Genomic DNA, 21,867 nt, shown 5'->3' with positions numbered 1-21,867 from the left:
CTTGAAAACCGGGACAAGTGGGTGGCCTCGCTTCAGAGCTGCTGCAACTTTACACTGAGTGAGCCGCTCGAGGCAAAAGACGAGCCAGAAGGAGCTTTTCAGAGGGACCGAACTCTCGGACCACGGTGGTCCACTGAAGCTGAGGACACTTTGGAAATGCGGAATGCGTGTTTTATACAAAACTCACTGCAACGTAAAGCAACTGCATAAAACTTGCTGCATGGCCTGTTGCAATAAGCAACAAATCAATCAATCGCATGACAGATGAAAACGAGCTTGTTGATTTCCATTTGCATGACTTATTGTTTTTCTCTCTTTCTACCAAGAACAGGATACAAAAAGTCTGCTGCTTTGGTCTCAACCAGCTCTTTTCTTCTGAAGGACAATTCTGTTTGCGGAGAATTCGTCATTTATTTTATTTGCTTTTTCTGTTGTTTTTGTTTATTTATTTTGGATATTTGGATATAACTCATTTTATGCAAGAATCTTCACAGAGTCATTGTGGATGGTGACACTGTGGGCAGGAAGACTCTCCAGTAGCAGTCAGTTTTGCAGTGAATCAGAAGAGGCCTCTGACTGAAGACTGTTGCTGCATCATGACCATCATAACATGCTAAGGGCTCAACTTCCTGGCAGCAGAAACGATGTTCCACTGTAACATATCCTGGGTGACACCGTGAGTATTTGGCGAGCTCTGCTAATCCACCTGGTTTGCTTTTGCTGTTCCTCTTTGTATCTCTGGTCGGTGTGGTTAGGATGCCGGGCAGAAAGAGGCTGAGTCAGGGCTCTGATTACGGCCCATTATTATCGATGAAAGAGACGGACTGAACTTCCTCCTTCTGTCTCTGCTCTCTGGTTTTGCCCCGCGTCCATGAACCCTCCTCTTCATCTCATCTGGGATTTTGGCGGTCGCAGTTCAGGTATTATTTTGGCTTTTGAGATGCTAATCAGATACTCCTGGCTGTAAGAAAACGCTACCTTGTTGCTACGGTTACGCACCAACAACGTGAAAAAGCAACTGGCCCGCAGCATCCAAAAGCAGAGGGAATAATTGTGAAAACGCCTCAACCAAAAACAATTGGAGCGAATGTCTACAAAAAATAGGACTAAAGTCAAACAGCTACTCCGACACTGTGAGACGCAATTCTGTTAAACTTCTTTGTAGACATCTAGTTCAATGATTTAAATAAATTAAGCAATTGGAGTGCCCAATAAACATTTTCATATTTTTTTACAGGTTAAAAACAAATAATTTGTATTTTATTAAGATTTTATATTACAGACCAACAGGAAACGGCATATTATTGGTAAGTAGAAGGAAAATTATGTGTGTCGATATTACTTGTGTTTTGCACATCTAAAGGATGTTTTGAACGTTCTTTGCAAAGACAGCTCAGACTCATGATTAGATGCAGAGTATCTTTAGGTTAATCATGGTTGTAACCAGAAATAAAAACAAAAAGCTTGATCTGGTTTCTGGTTTGTACTCACTGTTTTTTACAAGTCTAATAAAAACAAATAGTTAACCTTACCTTCACCCACAATTCCAAGGACTTCAAATTTATTCATTACATCACAGATGTCAGGAATCTTCATCAAGTCAAAGGTATGATGTGTGAGGTGCATGGAGCTGAGGCACGGGGGCCCTGGCTACAAGACGGCATGCGGCGGCCAGCTGGCAGCCCCACAGACGGCCACATCTGCTATAATCCATAATGTGGACCTCATGCCTTCTCGTCTTCACCTGCAGAAAAGCACAGCACCAGATTAAAACTGCGTAAACAGCTCTAATGGTAGCAGACAGTATTACTAGGGAAAACTGCTTAAACCATCATCATGACAAAAATCATGGTGTAAACTACTATCTACAGTAGGAGCAGTTACTAGCACCAATGCATACTACACTTCACAGTTTTCAAAACTGCTTAAATTCACCATCATGCCGTTCCTAATGTTCAAAATCCTTAAAATGAGATGCCAGAAAAAAATCTGTTCAACTGAACTAAGGATAGAGTAACTCAGCACCACCCCTAACTAACCTCTGGTTCACTCAACACAAAATAAGGGGGTAAATTTGGAGTCATGGTGCAAAAACTAACAAAGTGCCACCTATCTCTGTTATAAAGTTATATAACAACAGACTTTCTACACTGGAAAAACACAAAACCCTACCAATTATTTTTGGTTCTATCTCAGTACACTTGAAAAAAGACAAAACTGACTAACAAGTAACTTTTCAGCAAGTTATAGGAGCTTGTTTTAGGTAAATAATTCCTTCATATTAACGAGAAACTACTAGTGAAATAATCAGATTATAAACCCTCAGTGGAAAAAACCTTGTTTATAACTGACGTGTTATTTCTCTCACTTCCTTTAATGTTTGCATATAAGGCTCCCTAACGCAGAGACATTACCATTCAGACCAATGGATTTTATAATAAATACCTACAGTATGACATCCAGGGATTGCTGGCTGGCTTAACTGAGAAACTACCCCTCCAAACCACATGGCGCCTTTACTGCTGTTATCGTACTGCAAGTATCTTTGTCAGAAATGAAGTGAACTCTTCACACAGTTCAGTTCTGCCCCCCTTTTCAAGCTGAAGTCTGGTGAGAAGATGGGCATAAAGAAGGATCTAAATGAGCACAGCGAAGGCTTTAAATCACAGTCCCAAAACCAGTGGATCCCACCATTTATAATCCTCTTTTAACATACCTCCCTCGCCTGTAAAATGCCCTAATTATTCAATTTCCTCGCTCCCAGTTTATACCGCGAACGTTCTGCCTCATAACTTAAGTCTTAAGTATTACCCATTAGACTATAACTGATTATATTATTAGGAATATTAGCATAAATAACACAGCTCAGGAGCAACTGAAGACACCACGCAACACAGACTGTGGGGAACTCTAAAGATTGCGTACGTACCAAAAACCGACAAGAACTTTATTAACAAAATAAGAAAATGTTGAGCTTTAGATGTGCAATCAGACTTCTTCTACTGTTCCTACTTTTTCAGCAGAACGAAACAGAAACATACACACACATCCTTAACGTGATTAAAGCTCCTCCTCTGATATCCACGCACTCTTTTTATGCTTATTGAATCAGATAAGGCTCCAGATACCACTTTCCCCATTTCATCTTCCCCTTGCTGGAGAGCTCAAGGACTTAACCATTGCCTACTCACACTCCCAGTCTCCTACGGTGCTGTGGCCACTGGGGCCGCTCATCACTATGCAAAACCTTGGCACCAAAAATAAACTCTGTCTCCCCGATCGCTAAATATTGCTGTGTGGTCTTATCTCACTCAGCCAGCGAAGCATCGATGAGGGTGAACTGACAGCAACTGTTGCCAATTTTAAAGAAGGACATATTATTAAACACACACACACACACATTTAATTTAGTCACCTGCAGTCATGTGTTATCGTATCACTTGGCATGCAACCTTTAGGTTTTAGAGCAGATTTAAACCATTTCCTTACATCCAGAAGGCTTATATGATCAGGAAGGCACTGAGCATCGCCTTGGACCTTATATTTCTGTCTGTATAAACAGAATGACTCATGCGTGGTAATGGAGGGAATGTGTCAAATTGACGGCAAAGCCTATACATGTGGTGTGTATCGAGTGCCAAAAGTGCCAAAATAATAATAATAATAAATAAATCAGCAATTGATTATTTGCATATGTCCTCATTAATATCCAATTGGAAGCAATAATTTAATAAATAAAGGAATGTATCCGTTGTTCAAATTTAATGTAAGTAGAAAACCAGTTCGGCATTTATTGTTGTTTAGTTGGTCCTATTCAAACTTAAGTTGTTTAAATGTATCCTCTGATTGGTTAGCAGGCAATTATACTGATAAAGTCACTTGTAACCCCGACCATAAACTTTAATCATTATGGTAAAAATGTAAAAATAAACACAAGGAACTTAAAAAAAAAAAGAAGTTATTTTTGGATTAATAAGGCATATTTAGGTAAGCGTATACTGTAGTTAGGTTTTTCTGTATTTTCTCTCAACCGTATTTAACTAATGACATACAGGAAATTGTACACAAACATAGTTTAGTTTAAAGCAGAACATGCAGAAGTGCACAGTGCTACCAGCCGCTGTGTCATTTTGAAACGCAAGACGAAAACAAAACCGTGTGATCCGGAAGCTATCAATAAAGTCTGCTTTTTAAGGATAGTTAATGTTCCTTATTCAGTGGAATTAAACTAACTTTTATATCAACATTTATATAAATAAACTCGTTATTCTCAAATGTCAGAGGTCTTACTCTAAATAACAGCTCTGTTCTTTTTCAGGTGGTTTTATTGTTTTTGTCATTTATCAATCCAAGAACTGGCAATACCTGCTCTCCTTAATTTATTGACAATAATTTAACCAAATGTCTAATATTTTTCTGAGAAGTTCTGAGAATTTTTTTTTATTACATTTGAAAAATTCTGTCATATTTTCAATAATTTAAAGATTTGTCAACAGATTCCCTCACCTGAGCTCTGTGTTGGTGCAGCTTTTCCAAAGTTACTGTGGCTGCTTCTCTGGACTGAACGGTGCTCTTTGAAATGCTGTTTTCAATTCTAACCCTGCTTTCTTCATAACCTGTCTGACTTATTTTGAGTAAAAGAGATTAAAAACGAATGCATGCCACACTATTGAGCTGTTTACATATGTTATATTTTGAAAACTCAGCAATTTCCTCCCATTTCTACTGTGATGGTATAACACACAAAATCTAAACGTACACACACACCCACTAAATATATATATATATATATATATATATATATATATATATATATATATATATATATATATATATATATATATATATATACACTCAACAGATTAAAAGGTGGGGATAGTTTTGCAAAGGCACTGTAAAAAGTGATTATTGACGTATTTATTGATAAAATTTTTGGCACTATTAGGACTCCATAAGCCATCACAGTTATTACCGACGCTGAAACGGATCTGTGCTCATTAAAATTAGACAAACTGATGAGTATTTCTCTCTGTATAACAACGTCACAAAATATTTTTTGAAGGCTCCACGAAAGTAGAACACAAATGCAACATAATAATGAAGATATAAGAAAAACAGATACTAGTATTTCACATGGACTCGTCCTGACGCCTTTCTATCATTCTCAACGCACTAAACATCAGGGCAAATTGTGTGTGTGGGAGCCTGTGTGGTGTATGTGTGTTAGCAGCAGCGACTGCCCACAGGATAAATGTAACAGCCTCATTTTTAATGCAGAGCAATAAAATCCAACAAGTCAAACAGACAGTGGCTATCAGGATAACTTAATATGAAGTGCCTCATTAGCAGCTTTCTAACCTGGTCTCGCTCTAATTGGGCTCTCACAGAACCACTTGTGTCTATTCTGGTTCCCTCAAACATACCTTACAACAAATTAGCCCAAAACAAACCGCAAGCTTTTCCCATTTTTGTTTTGGTATTTAAAATATTCTCGCTCCACAAAGAGCTGACAAGTCTCGTCTCGATAAGATAACAGAAACTACTCACTCAGTCAGTGTTTTGGGGGGCAAAAAATGATGGAACCAGGCCCATACTTATATCCACCCACCAACGACGATGTTTTCATTGCAGCAAGCGGCTACAGTAACTGGATCGTGCGGTTGACAAGCTGCAAGCGCATCGCCCAGGCAACAGCTTTGACGGGCGCCGCCGTCGACCAATGAGAGACGTCCGAGCGCTTGTTTATGTGTACGCCCCCTCCGTGAGGGCCAATCAGAGAGAGTTCTACGGCTTCACGGGGAGAGAGGGGGAAAGAACAGTGTTGCGGTCTGTGAGGGTGTTTCGTGTGAAGTGGGAAATGATTATTCCAAATTCTCTATTACATAATTCACAAAATCACACCCTGCGTCCACTATGATAACATAATTCACCCAGGGGTCATTACCGAGGGCTTGTAGCTGCAGGAAAAGTATATCATTAAAAAATATGTGGGGGGCCATAAATTCCTTCAGTGTGAAATAAAACATGACAAAAGACAGGGGCAGGTGTTTGCGCTGGCTTATTAACTATTTACTTTGTAGTGTGAATGCCCCGGCATTCACACTACACTCAATCTATGCTGAGCTCATAGTTGTGAATAGGTAGAACTTCCCAGTTATTGTTAGAGTTGGGAAAATTACAAGCTAAATCTCTGCAGCATCTGTGTTTATCTTTATGTCTCATGCCAACTTTAGCACTCTGGAAAACTTTCTCTGCGTTTCTCCTGGCGTATGCTGCCACCTTCAGGATTTGACCTGTAACTGAGAGATAAAATCAGCAATTTCCTGTTATTTGTCCGTTTGGGAAAATAATATCCTACGTACAAACGATTAACGCTGGCAGGTATAAAAGTAAAAACAAACAACTAAAAAAAAAAAAAAAAAAAAAAAAACAGCTCTGCTTACACTCAGTAGGCAGAACTATTGAAGGAGCTACAACTAACTGGACCAGTGATTTGTATATTTATGTATTTTCTGGGATTGTCAACTGAGGTGCTGCCACTGCTAACTTTATGGGCTTAGATTTTGGACCATGTTTGGTTTTGCTGGAAGTGCTTTTCCTTCCTTGTTTCAAAGGTTTCATTTCTTTCCACCGTTGCCACATGCAAGGACAGTATGGAGAATTGCTGCAAAGTCATGAAAAAACATTTAACTATTATGTGTGCATTTTTGTTACATACTGCAATAATAATAATAATCAGTCTAACATTTTATATACAAAACAATCAATGTTGGAAATTTAGGAAAATTTGCAGTGACGTCTTATTGACTGCATCTAACAGTAGACATTAAACTGAAAAATAAATGCAAACTTTTAAAAATCAAACTTGATACTTGAAAATGTCAATTTTAGGAGTGTTTTTGTCAACATTCTGTAAATTTCACATTCTAAAGCTTTGCTGATGATGTCGAAAAAGCATTTTAATGCAATGAAATGGAAAAATTATGAAATAATTCAGCCATCGTGTCCTGCAGGGAATGCAACAAGATGAAAATGCAAAAAGTCCAGTGAAACAATCATGACTTCATCCAAGTATAAAAAAACCAATAAGTAGAAGTGGAGCATATCTCTCTCTTTTTTTTTTTTTTTTTGCAATAGCAATAGAGAAACAAAACCTTGTTTGATTGGTAAGCTGCAGGTGTAAAATATTAACATTTTTGACATGGATTTTTTTGCTGGTCATTATATAGGTAACCTCAAATACAATTAAATTAAATTAAATTTAAATTCAATACTTCAATTATTATAAAAAATAAATAAAATAGTAAGTGATTAGCCAGAAGAGTAGTTAAAAAGAAAATCAGGCAGACAGGTATTTTAAATGCAGAAAACTGAAAACAATATAGAAAACACAAAAGAGTTGTAGAAAAATATATTGAGTAAACATATTTTTGTGTTGTAAAACTGTGATTTAACTGAACGTGGTGCACATATAAGAGAAAAGATATTGTTTCAACTTGTATTGTTGTCAGTTTGTGCTTCATGTCCATTTCCACAAACAATAAAAGATTTCTGAGAAAGGATTCGCAGATTTGAACTGATAATTTTCGACTTATCAATTTGATTAATAGGGCAGATGATGTAAACTCTTACGGAAAAAAGGTGGGTGGGGAAACCACGGCAGTTTGAAAAGAAACCGGACTTGGATTATGAATCATTTGCAGACTGGTTCATGTGATGACGCACCGTTAGCTCTTATAATAATGAAAGTTTGCACTGTGACCTGTGGAAACTTTTCCAAACATTCACTGTTGAAATGTAACGACTGTGCTCTTACGCAGAGTGTGATTGTTTAGCACACGTTTTTCCATATGCTTAATGTTTCCCAAAGACAGAAAATATCTGTTTTATATTATTACAATTTATTGTGTGGGTGTTTATATATAAATATATATATATTTAGATAACTGTTACGCTTTTACGGGTTATGTAATTTCCATCACGTCACGTGACGTATTTCCTCAGCAGCGCAATTATTAGGATTTTTTTCATTCACGAAGATGTTGTTAAAGTTGCCAAAATGTAATTTACATCCATGTTTCCATTTTTTTCTGTTTTGAACCACAGCAGGAGAATCCATGACAAAGATCCTGTATGAAAAAAACATCGAAGAAAGATGGATAACTCCAATTTATTTATCGCATCCCAAAAGTTTGCCCGGCGCAGTCTAGACGCTGATTGGACAAGTTGAGTAAACCTCTCTCTGGTTGGACAGGCTCGTGAACCACACATGTGTTTATTGGAGTAGAGAAGCCCCTTGTTGAGCACAGCGTCGTCCAGTTTCTCGTCTCGTGACTCTTCCTCGCTACAATACTATCTTCGGCATAAATTACATGCGTGTAAGCATACACTACATTTGCGAAAAATGGCAGCTGACGAATAGAAAAAAGTGGATCTTCAGTCGAAAAAAAGACGGCACTTGTAAGTTCGTTCGTTAAAGTAAATGATATACATTTTAAGAAATTTTAAACTTAGAGCTAGTCGAGTCCAAAAACACGTAATTCTGCTTCATGATGTGGAAGAAACTGCTGTAAGAAGGTTAAGGCTAAGGTTAGCCTGCCCAGTTATTAGCCAGCAGCCGTGGCTAGCCAACCGAGCGCTTCCAGTTGTCAACATTGGGCCCAGACTATTACCTGCAAGTGGTTCATGTTGGCGTCGTCTACGTATTTTAGAAGCACAAATGTAATGCAGAAATAAATGTTAGCGCAATAATTAATTGAAAGTAAACCCGTCTCGATATTTATCCCCGTAGTCTGGTACCAAGTAAACACTAGCAGGCTGCTGATGGGTGACACATACCGACGGTGGACAAGGAACAACAAGTTTGAGAGTTAAATATTGTGAAATGCCAAACCCGAAAGAGTGCTTTTCTACGTGGTGAAATGTTTCGGTTATGTTGTAACTTTAGCTACTAATATTAGTAATAACAGTGTACCTAGATATCAGTAACATGAATTTGACTTCAAAAAAATATCAATACAAAGTCTTTTTACCTTCAACGTGAAATATTTAGCATTTTTTTAACTCAAAAGTTAAAAAAACATAGAAGCTTAACTTTAGTTGTTGTGAGATTTTTATTACTATTATTATTCTCAGCAGACATTGTTGTGACATTTTTGGTCTCAGAGGAGAGTTACGTTCACTGAAACATGGAGAAGTTGAGGGAATGTACACAGAGTCGAGGGCTGTCCCAGCACACCCCACGGGCCGTCCCAGCACACCCCACGGGCCTGGCCTCTGGAGCTCGTGAAAAAGCCCCGGTCCGCTGCACGCTTCCTGTCTCAGTGGGAGTGGGTTACTGGAAAACCACACTACTGTAGCCGCTAAACGGCACATTTATACTTTCTTTTTTAGGTTTACAGTGGAAATAAAAAAAATCTTCATCCCCCCTGTTGAAATTTCAAGTTTTTGTGATGTAAAAAAATAACATCAAGTTAAGCATTTTCAGTTATGTGTAACTTAATTAATTGAACTGCAGTCTGAGTTGTATAAACTAATACATTGTTGAAGCACTTTATTTTATTTTATTACAGTTTCCAGTCATTTCAAATCAGAGAAATTCTCTCTGATTCAGTTCTGGGCTCTATTTCAAAACATTATTATAAGTTCATACTAAGCTCTTTTTTTCCAGCAGAAATTGACAGGCATTAGCAATGGTTCAAACCCAAAGCAACATGCTGCCACCACCATGCTTCAAAATGTGGGCGTGGTGTTTCTGTTTTAATCTGCTGTTTGTGGCCATAACATCCAGGAATAGCGTCACATTTTCCCACAAGCTTTAGGAGACTTCAAATGAGATTTTGTATTATTATTTGCAAATTTAACAAAGACTCCAGAGATATGAGGAAAAACAGGTTATTGTAATGTGAAACAGCCAATGTTTGCCAGATGTTCTTGCAGCTCACTTAGTCTCACTGGAGGCTTCTTTGGACTTTTAATGACAGATTTTTTTCCTCCTGTCTTTTCATCCATTTTGGAAAGATGTCCAGTTCTTGCTGATGCCACTTTTGCACCATATTTTGTCCACTTGATGATGAACATCAACGCAGTGTACCTCTCATTATTGCATTTACGCAAAACGATTGCGACATTGCGCACCTTGAAATTCGGATGATGGATTTGATTTGAAGCATTAAGTATCTCTGATTTTAATCTCTTGTGTTTGTCGATTTTCGCAGACAAACTGGGTGAACATCCCGCACGCCGTTTATCGTCCTAACGGCATCCTCATCCGTCAACATGGGAAAGACTCCACTAAAAGGCAAGAATTTGGCTTTTTTTCCTACTTTGTTTGATGTAAACAGTATGCTGGAGGTTTTACAGATCCAGGGTTGAGCTTAAAAATGTTGTTTTGGAAGCGTTAGGTGCTGGGAAACATCTACCTGGCTGCTTCAGTTGAGTTTAAAGTGTGTGGGAAACAATTTCACTAACTGCTATTAAGACGTCATGTAGTTTTGTGTCACTAAAATCACTTCAGAACTAAATATTGTCTGTATGTGCTTTGTATTCATATCAGTATTTTCACATATTAGAATGTACGTTGTTTTTTTTTTCCAACAAAATCTTCAAATTTAGGATTATATAATATTACCTGATTGATTTAATCCATTGAAATTGATATGTTACACATTTTATTCTAACTTGTCATCCAGATAAAGGCATCATTTCTTTTTGCACTTTCTCTGTTCAGACCAGAAAGATGGCAAAAAAGAGAAACTGGGAAAGCCGCTCCCAATGCCAGGTACGACCCCTGCAGCAACTAAAGGTAAACGTTACTGTTTTGACATTTCATTATTAGATTTGATGTCTCTCTCGTGTCTTATTTCCAACTTGATTTTGCTTCATTTGAATGTGTTTATTTAGTCAAGTTCTTTTAAGTATGACATGGTAAACATTCGTCTCCTTGCATTAGTTTAATAATAGATGTGGGTTTTTTTCGGCACAGGTTATGGTGCGTCGGTTTTTGTATAATCATGAACCCGAAACATGAGCAGAAAAAACACCCCTCTCGTGAATCTGACTGAGATATAGATATAGCATACGGCATAAAATTGCTGAAGTATTTTTGATTTTTTTTTTTCTTTTAATATATATTTATTGTTAACCAGCAGGTGCCTTTTTTCATAATTAAAATAAGTACAAGGAAATACAAGTGTGTCATTTATTCAAAAGGATTTACTGTGGGGAAGCATGTTAGCTTCTAAATTTTAAGAATTCAATCCGAACCAATCCATTAAAGCCATGAAGTGGAATCTTTCATGGACTACAAATGTTTCATTCAGGTTTTTTCAGCTGTTATTACCGTCAGCACTTTGACTTTTTTCATCTAGATGTGTTCAGCTGGGAAAAATACCTGAAGGAAACCTCGTCCACACCGGCGCCAGCAGGCTGCTTTCGTCAGGTAAGCTTTACTGAAGCTGAAGTTTGATCTTTGGAAAAAAACGTCTGTAAACAAGACAGTTTAAAAAGCTGCAGATATGACTGGCTCTTCACTAAATTCACACCTCCATTTCTTACCTGTAAAGAAAACATTTCAGCCTCGTGTAGTTAACTATTGCATTTGGTTTTTATTCCTCTTTGTAGTAATTTTGATAAATTGTGAGAGATAGTAAATATAACAGACCAAACCAGCTATGTGACCTGCTGCTAGTAGATATTATTTATTTATGTCGTGTAAACACATTTTCCTACAAGACGATTATAGAAAATAGCCTTGAACAGTAAGTTGTCAAAGTGCGGGGAAAATGACACCAGAGCAGGTCGGTTTCAACAGGTTTTCTTTAAAACGTCTCACTTGAAGACAGAAACGGCTGAAATACGGAGGGACCCATATGAATCCAGACTGAAATTAGACGTTTGCGTCTTGGAAGGCTTTCGATTTGGATATTTGTTATTATTTCATGTCTCTATAAATATTGAGCTTAGTCTAGAAAAATTGCTTTGATAACTTAAAGCCTTACATCTAATAGCAGAGTCAAGTTTATTGTGTAACATTTTTGTGGAACAAGATAGTTCAAAGTGCTTTACATCATAAAAAATATCACATAGAAACTAATTATGAAACAAGAAATAAACATCACATTTTGTCAAAAGCCAACTCCAAGATCATCAAGCAAATATACTCCAAACTTACTGATAAATCACAACTCTAGGTGATTTAAATGAACTAAATTTTTTGGCAATTTTGCAGTTTTCTGGAAATTTGTTCCAGATTTGTGGAGCGTAAAAACTGAGTGCTGTTTCTCCATGTTTGGTTCTGGTTCTGGGGATGCAGAGCGGAACCAGAACCAGAAGACCTGAGTGGTCTGGAAGATTTATGCAATAACAGCAGATCCTTAACCCTCCAGCAAAGTGTTAGCTTAATGCTCAGGAGGAGTGCAGCAGACGTCACGGTCGGACAACGGGGAAGCAAGATGTTGTCCCGTCAGAACGTCAGTTCCCAAAACCACACAAAAAAAAAACCCTTATAAAAGCGCACGCTGGATCAGACCCTGTGTAAAAAGCTTGTGAGGTCAAATTGACTGCTGGAGGGTTAATGTATTGTGGTGCTTTGTCATTCAGTGTTTTATAAACTAACAGAAGTATTTTAAAATCTATTCTCTGATGTATAAGGTTTAGTCCCTAAACGTCCTGAATATGTCCAGGTTTTACTTCACGAGGTGTAATTTGTTCTTTGTTTTTACATTTACTAAAAAAAATATTTAATCAGGCCTGGCTTGAAAAACACAAAAATAAGTTATCAAAGTTATATTACACTTCTTAAGATACTAACATATTAGATTGATGAATGATTTATCTAGGTCTTATTTGGGTGACTTTATACTGTTAACCTAAACTGTGCTTCTTTTGCCTGAGGTATAAGTGTCGTAAACCTATCACACTGCGTCTGCAGGCTAGCGTCCCTCCTTCCAACGACTTCAAAGTGGGCATGAAGCTCGAGGCTCACGACCCTCGCAATTCCACCTCGGTTTGTATCGCCACGGTGATGGGCTTAACCGGGGTTCGTCTCCGTCTCCGCCTGGACGGCAGCGACAACAGCAACGACTTCTGGAGGCTGGTGGACTCGTCCGACATCCAGCCTATCGGCACCTGCGAAAAGAACGGAGACATGCTGCAGCCGCCGCTGGGTAAGCCCGACACTGCGACGCATCGCTGAACCTCAGACAAAAGCGTCCTGCAGCTGCTCGTGTCCTAGATTCTTCTTCTCTCCTGCAGGATTTCGTATGAATGCCTCCTCCTGGCCCATGTTCCTGTTGAGAACCCTGAACGGAGCAGAGATGGCACCAGTGACAGCCTTCAAAAAGGTTTGTACCGACTCCTTAAAAACTCTGAAATCACAGCGGCGCTCCGACGTTTTAAACATATTAATTTTGTTCCTTAGGAACCTCTGAGATCTCCTCAAAACGGCTTCAAGCCAGGCATGAAGCTGGAGGCGGTGGACAAGAAGAACCCGTACCTCATCTGCCCCGCCACCATCGGAGAAGTGAGAGGCGACGAGGTGTTTATCATGTTCGACGGCTGGAGGGGGGCCTTTGATTACTGGTGCAAGTACGACTCCAGGGACATCTTCCCCGTGGGCTGGTGCTCCCTCACCAAGCACAGTCTCCAGCCACCAGGCAACAGTGGTAAGTGTTGGACTCTAGGTGGCAGCAGATATTTGCGTCAGATGTTAGGGTTGTGGGAGGAAGTTGTTGTTTGTAAACAGTGTTTGATTCAATCTTCCCCGTCGAGTTGCAGCGCAGCAACTTAAACCTTCCTTTACAGTCCTTTAAATGTCTGGGAAAGTGTGGGGAAATTATTCATTTCCCTATTTTATTCTGTGCTTTTATTTTATGTGCTTTTGTAGCTTTCTGTGACACATCAGACTCTGAGTTCTAACTGTTTTCATGTCAGTATTTTTGTTTTTGACTCTTTCAAAAATAAAAAATAAGGCAGCTTCACAAATTTTTGGGGACTTTTTGAGCATCAAATCAAGTTGAACTGGTCCTGTCCTTAGTGCTACAAAAAACTGAAATATTTTTGAAAACGCCAGTAGAAACATTATAAAAAGCTGCTCAACAATTTAGAAGTAGGATATGTTGACTGTCGTGTCAATAAAGATTTTTGCATTGATTGTTGATCCTTTCTGATCAACCATTAAGTTATGTTCTGACAACTCGATGCTAATCGTAACTATTATTACGATTAGCAATCGTAATAATAGGATTGCTAATGTACGATTAGCAATCGTAATAATACGATTGCTAATCGTATTATTAGCAATCGTCTAATAATACATTATTAGACGAATGTAACAAATGTAATATTTTATCACATTCCAAATAAAATGTAAAAAAACATGGTTTGTGGAAAAACCTTTGTTGAAGTTTACTTGTGGGGTTCCAGAAGGTTCTTCATTTGGGTCAGAGTTGTTTACTGTGCAGAAAAAAGGTCACAAATTGTACTTCAAAGAATTTACCTTTATTTTATTAATATTTGCTAAGCAAATGCATGGTTGAAGATTTCTGAAAATTACCAACAATTTCAGCATTGACCTACCGAAAAAGTATAAGCCTGGAATAAATTATCTGTAGAAACTGAGAATGCTGTTTATATTGAACATTTTAACAATCCCACCTATGTAATGTCAAAATGTATTGATTTATGTTGGTAGATGGTTGAAAAAAACAGCAGAGCTTCATTTTTTTAATGCGTTTTGTCTGCATAGAGAACAGGCAAACAAGATTGTTGCTTTTAGCATGTCAGATTTGCTCTACAAAAGCGGTGATATATTTTCATACACCATCTGTTTGCTCTGGATGAGTATTTTTTTTTTTTTTCTCTCTGCCTGAAGTTCCAAATAAGTCTGTGTGAGTTTGAAGGTTCAGATTTCCTTTTGGATGTCTTGGAAAGTTTGGATGAAATGCAGGAAGGCATATGGTAAGCACTGAGCCGAGAGAATTGATGTGCAGAAACGACGCAGCGCTTTCTGACGGTGTGTTAGTGTGGCTGTCTGGGTGGGACGGAGCAGGAGGACAATTTATGTGCTTCACATTTCACCCGTTTACATTAAGGCAGGTCTGTCCTGTGTCTGTTACGCCGCGTCTCAGACTGAGTGGGTAGAGAGAGCAGAAGACTCTCCAACAAAATACATCGAGATTTACGATCCTCACTGAAGGGTTTTATGTTTCTGTTACAACGTTCTGCTCAGGAATAAGCCACAGGTTTGGAGTGGACAACAACAGAAATGTTCTTTTGACTCACTCCCAGAACTGTATGGTGGGAAAAAATTGCTAAATTAATTTTTAGTCGTCTATCTTTGTTTCCAGATAATTTCTTAAAATAACTAGCTTTACGTTTTCAGAGTTTCACAACAGCACAGTTCCAAACTATGCCTGAAACGGGTTCAAAATCTGACAAACTAAATATGAACTTAGATGAATTTGTAGGTTTATCAAATGAAAATGTAGACCTATTATTAAAAAGAGATATTCTGCTAAAACTGAAAAAAGTACATTTGTTTTTTTTCTCTACGATATTTAGTAAATCTGTCTTCACTTTTGTTTTATAGTTGATAATTGATAGACTTTTTTTGTGTGTGTTTTGATCAAAACCGAGAGATAAATTGAAATGTGACAGAAGTTTTGTCCTCTCTCCTCATGTTCGTCTTCTCTCCGCTGTGCTTTCAGTTACTCTTCCGAAGAACCTGCAGATCCTGCCGTCGTCGCCCTCCAAACCCAGCAGGCGCTCCATGCAGTTGCCCTACAGATACCCCACTCTACCCGCACTGCCCGTGAGGAAGGGGGTGAGAGGCCGTCGGCCCAAGAGCGAGACGCTCGCTCTGCTCAAAGCCGTGGCGGAGGCCGCGGCTTCCCACAATGGAGCGGTTCCCAACGACACGCCGCTGATGCCCCGGGTTCACAAGAAAAGAGGACCCAAATCAGGAAGTAAGGTGAGCAAACCCGGAATCATATCAATTAAAGCCTTAAAATGTTTTAAGTTCTTTATTTGGTGTCTTAATTTAAGTTGACCATAAATACATTAATTACAGGTTTTAAATTTGATCATGAAAGTATTTATTTTTATAAATGTAGTTTCCGCCCCCGTCAGGCAAAAGACAGCATCAAAAGTTTAAAGGTTTTCATCTTTCTTGTGTCGTACAAGCGCAAAATTTCACAGACAAAAATGTCAGCGCCCGTTTTACTGCCGCTGATAAACGAAGAGGGAGCGACGTCACCATCCGTGTGTCGACTCTTTCAGGCTTAAATTTATTGATTGACGATGTTTGTTTCCGACTCTCGCTCATTTCTGTTGCCAATCCACATGAAGATAGATGCATTCTGTGCAAAAATTCAACTTTTAAGCTAGGTCACAACGTGTGTTACAGCTCTGGAGAGTCACATGCAGTGTGAGAAGAACAAGAGACTGCAGAATTTAAAAAAATGTTACTATCCTTTATTGTAATATATCAGGATCCCCCAATCACCTCCTATATTTATACATATTTCGGTCTTAAATGTCATTCATAGTGGCATTAAAAGTCTTAAATGTGTCTTTCTGAGATTTCTAGATACCCTGTTCTGCAGTTCCAACAATTTATTTGAATTCTAAAGCATTTCTACTGTTTCTGTAGCGAAAGTCCAAGCTTCTGCAGAGCCCGACGCAGCTGCCAGGCATCCAGGTTCCACAAGAAAACCCTCCCTGCCTCAACTCGGTGGTTTCAACAGGTACGGCTCCACCGTCGTTTGCCTCCCTGCGGCGCCGCTGGACGTTTGGCTTCGACTTAGAGACTCCGCTCAGCTGGGCCCGATCCGTTCAATGCGCCTCTTTGTGTTCCTGTCCCGCCCTCAGTGTGCGTGTACGTGAATAAGCACGGGAACTGCGGCCCCCACTTGGACAGGAAGCAGATGCAGCGCCTTCCGGACCACTTTGGGCCGGGGCCAGTGAACGCCGTGCTCCAACAAGTGGTCCAGTCATGTATAGACTGCGCCTACCAGCCAAAAGTCCTTCTCAGCGCTCTGCAGAGTGACTCAGGGGGAGGCGAAGCTGTCAAAGGTAAAAAATACAGATAAGGTTTTGCATCATGGGGAGGGAAAAAAGGAGCATATTTAATGACTTTAGCTTGAAAATGTCTTCAAAGTGAGAACAGACGGCGGTGTCCGTGTGATCAAACTGCCGTCTGCCTCCAGTGCTTCCTTCGTGTTACGCTTCCTAGAGAGCATGTGCCGTCACCTTCAGTGTGACAACCTGTTCAGCAGCCAGCCGTTCAGCCACTACGCCTCCTACGACAGGAACAAGTCTGGTAAATTAATCGGCCGAGCTGCACGCAGCGGTCTTGTACTGTTCATAAAATGAGTTTTTTCCTAAATCTCTTGGCTTCCAGTGAAAGAAGAGGCGCTTGATGTTCCCTCTCTGGCCCGGGATGGTAAACGCAGCCTCTCAGGGGTCTCTCCTCCATACGCCGCCCCTCTCTCCCCCAAACATCTACGAGCCGAGGCTCACCCATCTGAAGGTACCGCTCATATTTCTAATTTTTTTTTTATTTCACTCTATAAAAAGCCTAGAGGAAATCCAGGAAATGCTGCAAACTGCTACAATTTAGCATTTTCCGTTTGCTGTATTTCTGCGCTGAATTCAGAAAGCAGATTGCTGTAAGCCCAGCTGATGTAGCCAATTCTCACCATTGAAACTCTGAAAGATATTTCAGTTTTTTTATTTTCATTAACAAAGAATGGGTAAATAAAAATCTTTATGGGAAAAAATTGCCTGGCATTTCCAGCTTATTAATTTAAAAGCCTGTCAGCCTTTCACCATGTTCAGGGTGGAAGATCAAAATGATTAAACTGAGCAACTTTTCTTGAATATGTTCAGCCCTCCTGTTAGTAGAAAAACTAGAGATGGGCAGATTGATCCAAAATATCGTTGTATCGCATCGATACTAGCCTGGTAAGATTTCTACTTTTCTTTCACGACTTCTCTTGAAGTTTTTATTTTATTTTGGTATTACAGTTTTCCAACTCTACCATAAAATGACTTTGCTTGAATTTTCTCTCAAACGATAGTTTTTTGCACTTTATTTTGAAAAAAAAAGCACAAAAATTTTATTTGTTTTTCTATTGTTTCTGCTTATCGTGTAAATATGTCACTGAAGTATTTTGTAGACGCCTATAAACTATCTAAATTGTTTCTTAGATTTTAACAAAATAATTCTACAAATAAAATAAAAAAAAAAACACACATTAACGCCTCAATGCCAGAAGTTTGACGATATCATACTTAATAAGTATCGGTATCGGCAATGTCAATAAAACCAAGCTGATTCTGAAAATGGCCAACTTTTGAGTTTTACTTAGGACTTCTACACTGAAGGCTGTTGTTATCACTGTGACCTGGTAGAGTTTTAGGTTCAGGCGCATTACCTTGTCAAGATATCAAATTATGCTGGACAATAAATTGTCCCACTAATTATTGCGATAACCGATGATATTATCATTTGGAGACTATTTTCAATTAACATTGATAACGGCGTAATCAAGCTTGTCCTCTGAGAGACCAATAAACTTTAATTTTGTACAGAACACACCACACTGACTGAAAGACATTTTCTATGTCCAAAATAAAACATGACAACCAGAACCAAAACATAAAAACCACACACAGCCCAAACAATAAATGAAATCTTTGTAAACAAAAGAGCTCTTCAAAAAATATGAATCGTCAGCGTGGAAATTATCGAGCTCATTTTAGTTTATCATGAGAGAAACTGCTTACTGCGACAGGCTTCCCAGCTGATCACTGATCAGGACAGGTCAATGAAAGATCTGCTGTTTTCTTCTGCAGTAACATTTCACCAGACATTTTTTTTTCTCCTCACACAACCTATGTGACGCAAACAGCTCTGGTATTTACTCTGTCTGTAATTTACCTAAATATAGATTCCCCCATAAATGCGTGTGTCAGAAATGCGTTTAAGCGTCTGCAAAGTGTCAGCGCAGAGAGCTGCTGTTTTTGCTCAGTAGCTCTATTTCGGGAGCAGAAATGCCTTTGCGTGTAGTTTCAGGATTAGAAGCGCACGCGGACTGAAACCAAACACCGTGAAAAGGCCGACGGTTTTGAAAACCTCTTTATGTTTTCCCCCCTTTCAGCAGAGACTCTGCCACACGAAGAGAACGGCCACATCAAGGAGCAGCGATACATGGACTCTGCTTCCAACTCCATGACTCCCCGACCCCAAACGGCGCGGAGCTCCTCCGAGTACCACCCTCAGGCCAGCAGCCTCTACCATCACAGCGGCAGCGCCACGATGCGCCGCCACTCGTCTAACTCGGCAGAGCTCAGCTCGACGCAGCCTCTCAGACGAGTCGAAGGTACGCCACGAGTCCCGTCGCTGCTTTACACGTAAACGTGTCGCGATAAGCAGTAAATCAATAGATCGCATTAATAATTCAAGTGAAGGCGATCGTTTTCAGGTGCGTGCTTGTTTGTCTTTGTCGCGTCTCTCTCTCTTTCTACCAAAGAGACTTGACGACAAAAAGCTTCACTCTGGTGCATCAAGTTGCTCCGCCGCTTCTCGTTTCCTTAGTATCGGGCTCAACACGCAGGAAGCGACAAACGGCACCAGCCATGGGGGGGAATCCAGCACACAGGCGCGACAGTCCACGAGCACTGAGATGTTTAATCAACAAAATACAAAAAGGCCAAAATGGTAGATGGCCAATTTTATGGCGTTTCCATCCACCCAACATTCCGTAATGTTGGGTGGATGATTTTGTTTTTGTTTTTTGTTTGTTTGGATAATGTGCAGCAGCTCCACCAGAGCTCTCACAGAATCACAGTTTATAAAACGTTGTGCATCATTCAAACATATTGAATCCATAACTCTTCTGGAAAATCTCAGATTTCCCCAAAACGCTGCGTATGTATGGTCACTGCCATGATTTTTAATGAACAAGCTTACTTACTTATGCGAGATTTTAATTTCACTTCTTATGTAATGGAAACACAACAATTGCACATTTTTATTTTGTTTTTTCCCCCCACATTAGCAGAGCACAAAAATTTGCACACGTTTGCAATGGAAGCGCAGCTGCAAACAGAATCCATAATTGCTAAAGAACAGACACTTCAGAAACCATCTTATTTGTTTTTGGTTTGCTTATTTATATTGATTATTTAACATTTTCTGCCTGTTCCTGTCTTAAATGTTCTTCAGAAATTAGTTTATTGATCTTTGAGAGTTTGCACTTGCACTATTATGCCATTTTTATGCTAGTAGTTAACAAACGATATTGTCTTTCATCCCAATAATTTCTGGGGTAATTAATCGGCCAGCAAAATTTGCTTAGACATTGTTCCGCAAGAACGCTACATGTATTCTGTGTGTGTGTCTGCGTGTGTGTGGGTGTGTGCGTGTGTGTGTGTTCGTTCTTCGGCAGCAGCTAGCTCCACCACCAGTTCCGAATCGATGGATCGAGAGAATGTGCAGCTGCCCAGTAAAAACCCTTCCTGCTGGTCCATTGAGGAGGTGATGCAGTTCGTCCGGGACGCAGACCCCACGGCGTTGGCGCCTCACGCAGAGCTATTCAGAAAACATGTAAGTTGACAGGGAGAAACTCTGGGAGTCTGCGTGACGGTTTGTCTACGTCAGTAACGAGTCTCTCTGTTTGTTTCCGTAGGAGATCGATGGAAAGGCCTTGATGCTTCTACGGAGCGACATGATCATGAAGTACATGGGTCTGAAACTGGGGCCGGCTCTGAAGCTCTGCCACCACATAGAGCGGCTGAAACAAGGCAAACTGTAAACAGGAGCTGTGATTCTCTATCAGACATGTGAGCAATAAGCCCAGAAAGAGCCAGCGGTTCTGGATCCTGACTCATGGGGCCACGCAGGGGTTACATGTTACACTAGACTCCTTCTGGAGGAGAAGGGGCACTTTTCGATGTTACGACTTCAACGCGACTTCCAGAGCAGAGGGGCGGAGGGAAGGAAAAAAAAGAAGTGCGCCGTGCATCGCTGACGCATTACCTCATCCCCCCTCATCAGCGAATAAAAAGCCGTTCAAGTCTAATAAACAAACGCTGACTTCTAAGAAATCCCAAAGCAAGAATGATCCCTGTAGTGTTTACGTTGCATCACAGAGGCGACGACTTTTTTCCCCTTTTTTTTTTTTTTTTAATGGAGCTGAAATGTTTTGATCCTGATTTTTGGATCCCCAAAGATGGAGAATGTTTTTTATTATTATTATTGTTATTATTATTATTATTATTACTGTTGAATTTCTACCTAATGAGAAAGGATTCGTATACTGAGAAAAACAAAAAGCAAACATGAAACGTTCTTCATACTCCAGAAGAGAATTTCTATGCTTTTGTCTGTACTGTTGCGTTAGTTATTTTCATTCCCTACTTATCTGCCTATAAGTATATCATCTGCCTGAAGGATGCCGCGCTGTGCAGACAGACATTTTCACAGATTCTGTCAGTGTCATTGCCAGGAATAACGTTATCTATTTTTTATTTTTTTTAATGAGCTGGATGGTTTTGGAATCATTAACTATATTTTTGTGTCTTAGCGGGTTCGAAATTGCCTCTCATTGGTAAAGATGCTCCGATCAGAATCCCGTAGCCAATGTCTGATCTTCAGTTTTTGTCAATCTCTCTTTATTAGGTATAATATACCTTATTCTACAGTTCCTGCTTATAAGCTATTTATGTCAGAGGCAACGTCACACCATGTGTGTGAGAGAGCAGTTGCTGTAAAACAGGAAGTTTAACTTTAAAATTGCTTTAGCTTCTTGTATTATCTCGGTTAGCATGACCTGTGACAACGGGCTCTGCATTTCTGAGAGA

General features: G+C 39.5%; 2 protein-coding genes across 5 annotated transcripts in view; one reads left to right on the top strand and one right to left on the bottom strand.

The window, feature by feature from the left end:
* Nucleotides 1-5,696, bottom strand: part of LOC103463880 (cyclin-dependent kinase-like 5) — a 49,398-nt gene extending 43,702 nt beyond the window's left edge. For both annotated transcript variants that reach the window (XM_008407560.3, XM_008407561.3), the window contains exons 1-2: nt 5,548-5,696; nt 1,533-1,744 (exon numbers count right to left, since the gene is read on the bottom strand). In XM_008407560.3, the coding sequence (XP_008405782.1) occupies nt 1,533-1,626 (94 nt within the window). In that variant the 5' untranslated portion in view covers nt 1,627-1,744; nt 5,548-5,696. The remainder of the gene's footprint in view (nt 1-1,532; nt 1,745-5,547) is intronic.
* Nucleotides 5,697-8,188: 2,492 nt separating this feature from the next.
* LOC103463879 (Scm polycomb group protein like 2) lies at nt 8,189-21,571 on the top strand. Of its 3 annotated transcripts, none has more exons than XM_017304213.2 (15): nt 8,189-8,460; nt 10,218-10,300; nt 10,730-10,804; nt 11,370-11,440; nt 12,932-13,166; nt 13,255-13,343; nt 13,421-13,664; nt 15,708-15,970; nt 16,652-16,745; nt 16,870-17,073; nt 17,159-17,320; nt 17,402-17,530; nt 19,164-19,385; nt 20,454-20,611; nt 20,694-21,571. In XM_017304213.2, exons 2-15 carry the CDS (start codon nt 10,279-10,281, stop codon nt 20,817-20,819), a joined length of 2,094 nt encoding a protein of 697 aa, XP_017159702.2. In that variant the 5' UTR covers nt 8,189-8,460; nt 10,218-10,278; the 3' UTR covers nt 20,820-21,571. The 3 variants fall into 3 exon arrangements, with proteins under 3 accessions (XP_017159702.2, XP_081462719.1, XP_081462720.1); XM_081606593.1 differs by having other exon boundaries at nt 10,208-10,300; XM_081606594.1 differs by having other exon boundaries at nt 8,195-8,460; nt 20,457-20,611.
* Nucleotides 21,572-21,867: the final 296 nt, after the last annotated feature.

This window comes from Poecilia reticulata, chromosome 4, assembly GCF_904066995.2.
Source record: "Poecilia reticulata chromosome 4, P_reticulata-male-v2, whole genome shotgun sequence".
In the NCBI taxonomy this organism is placed as follows: domain Eukaryota; kingdom Metazoa; phylum Chordata; class Actinopteri; order Cyprinodontiformes; family Poeciliidae; genus Poecilia; species Poecilia reticulata.
This window is presented reverse-complemented; position numbering and strand designations above follow the sequence as displayed.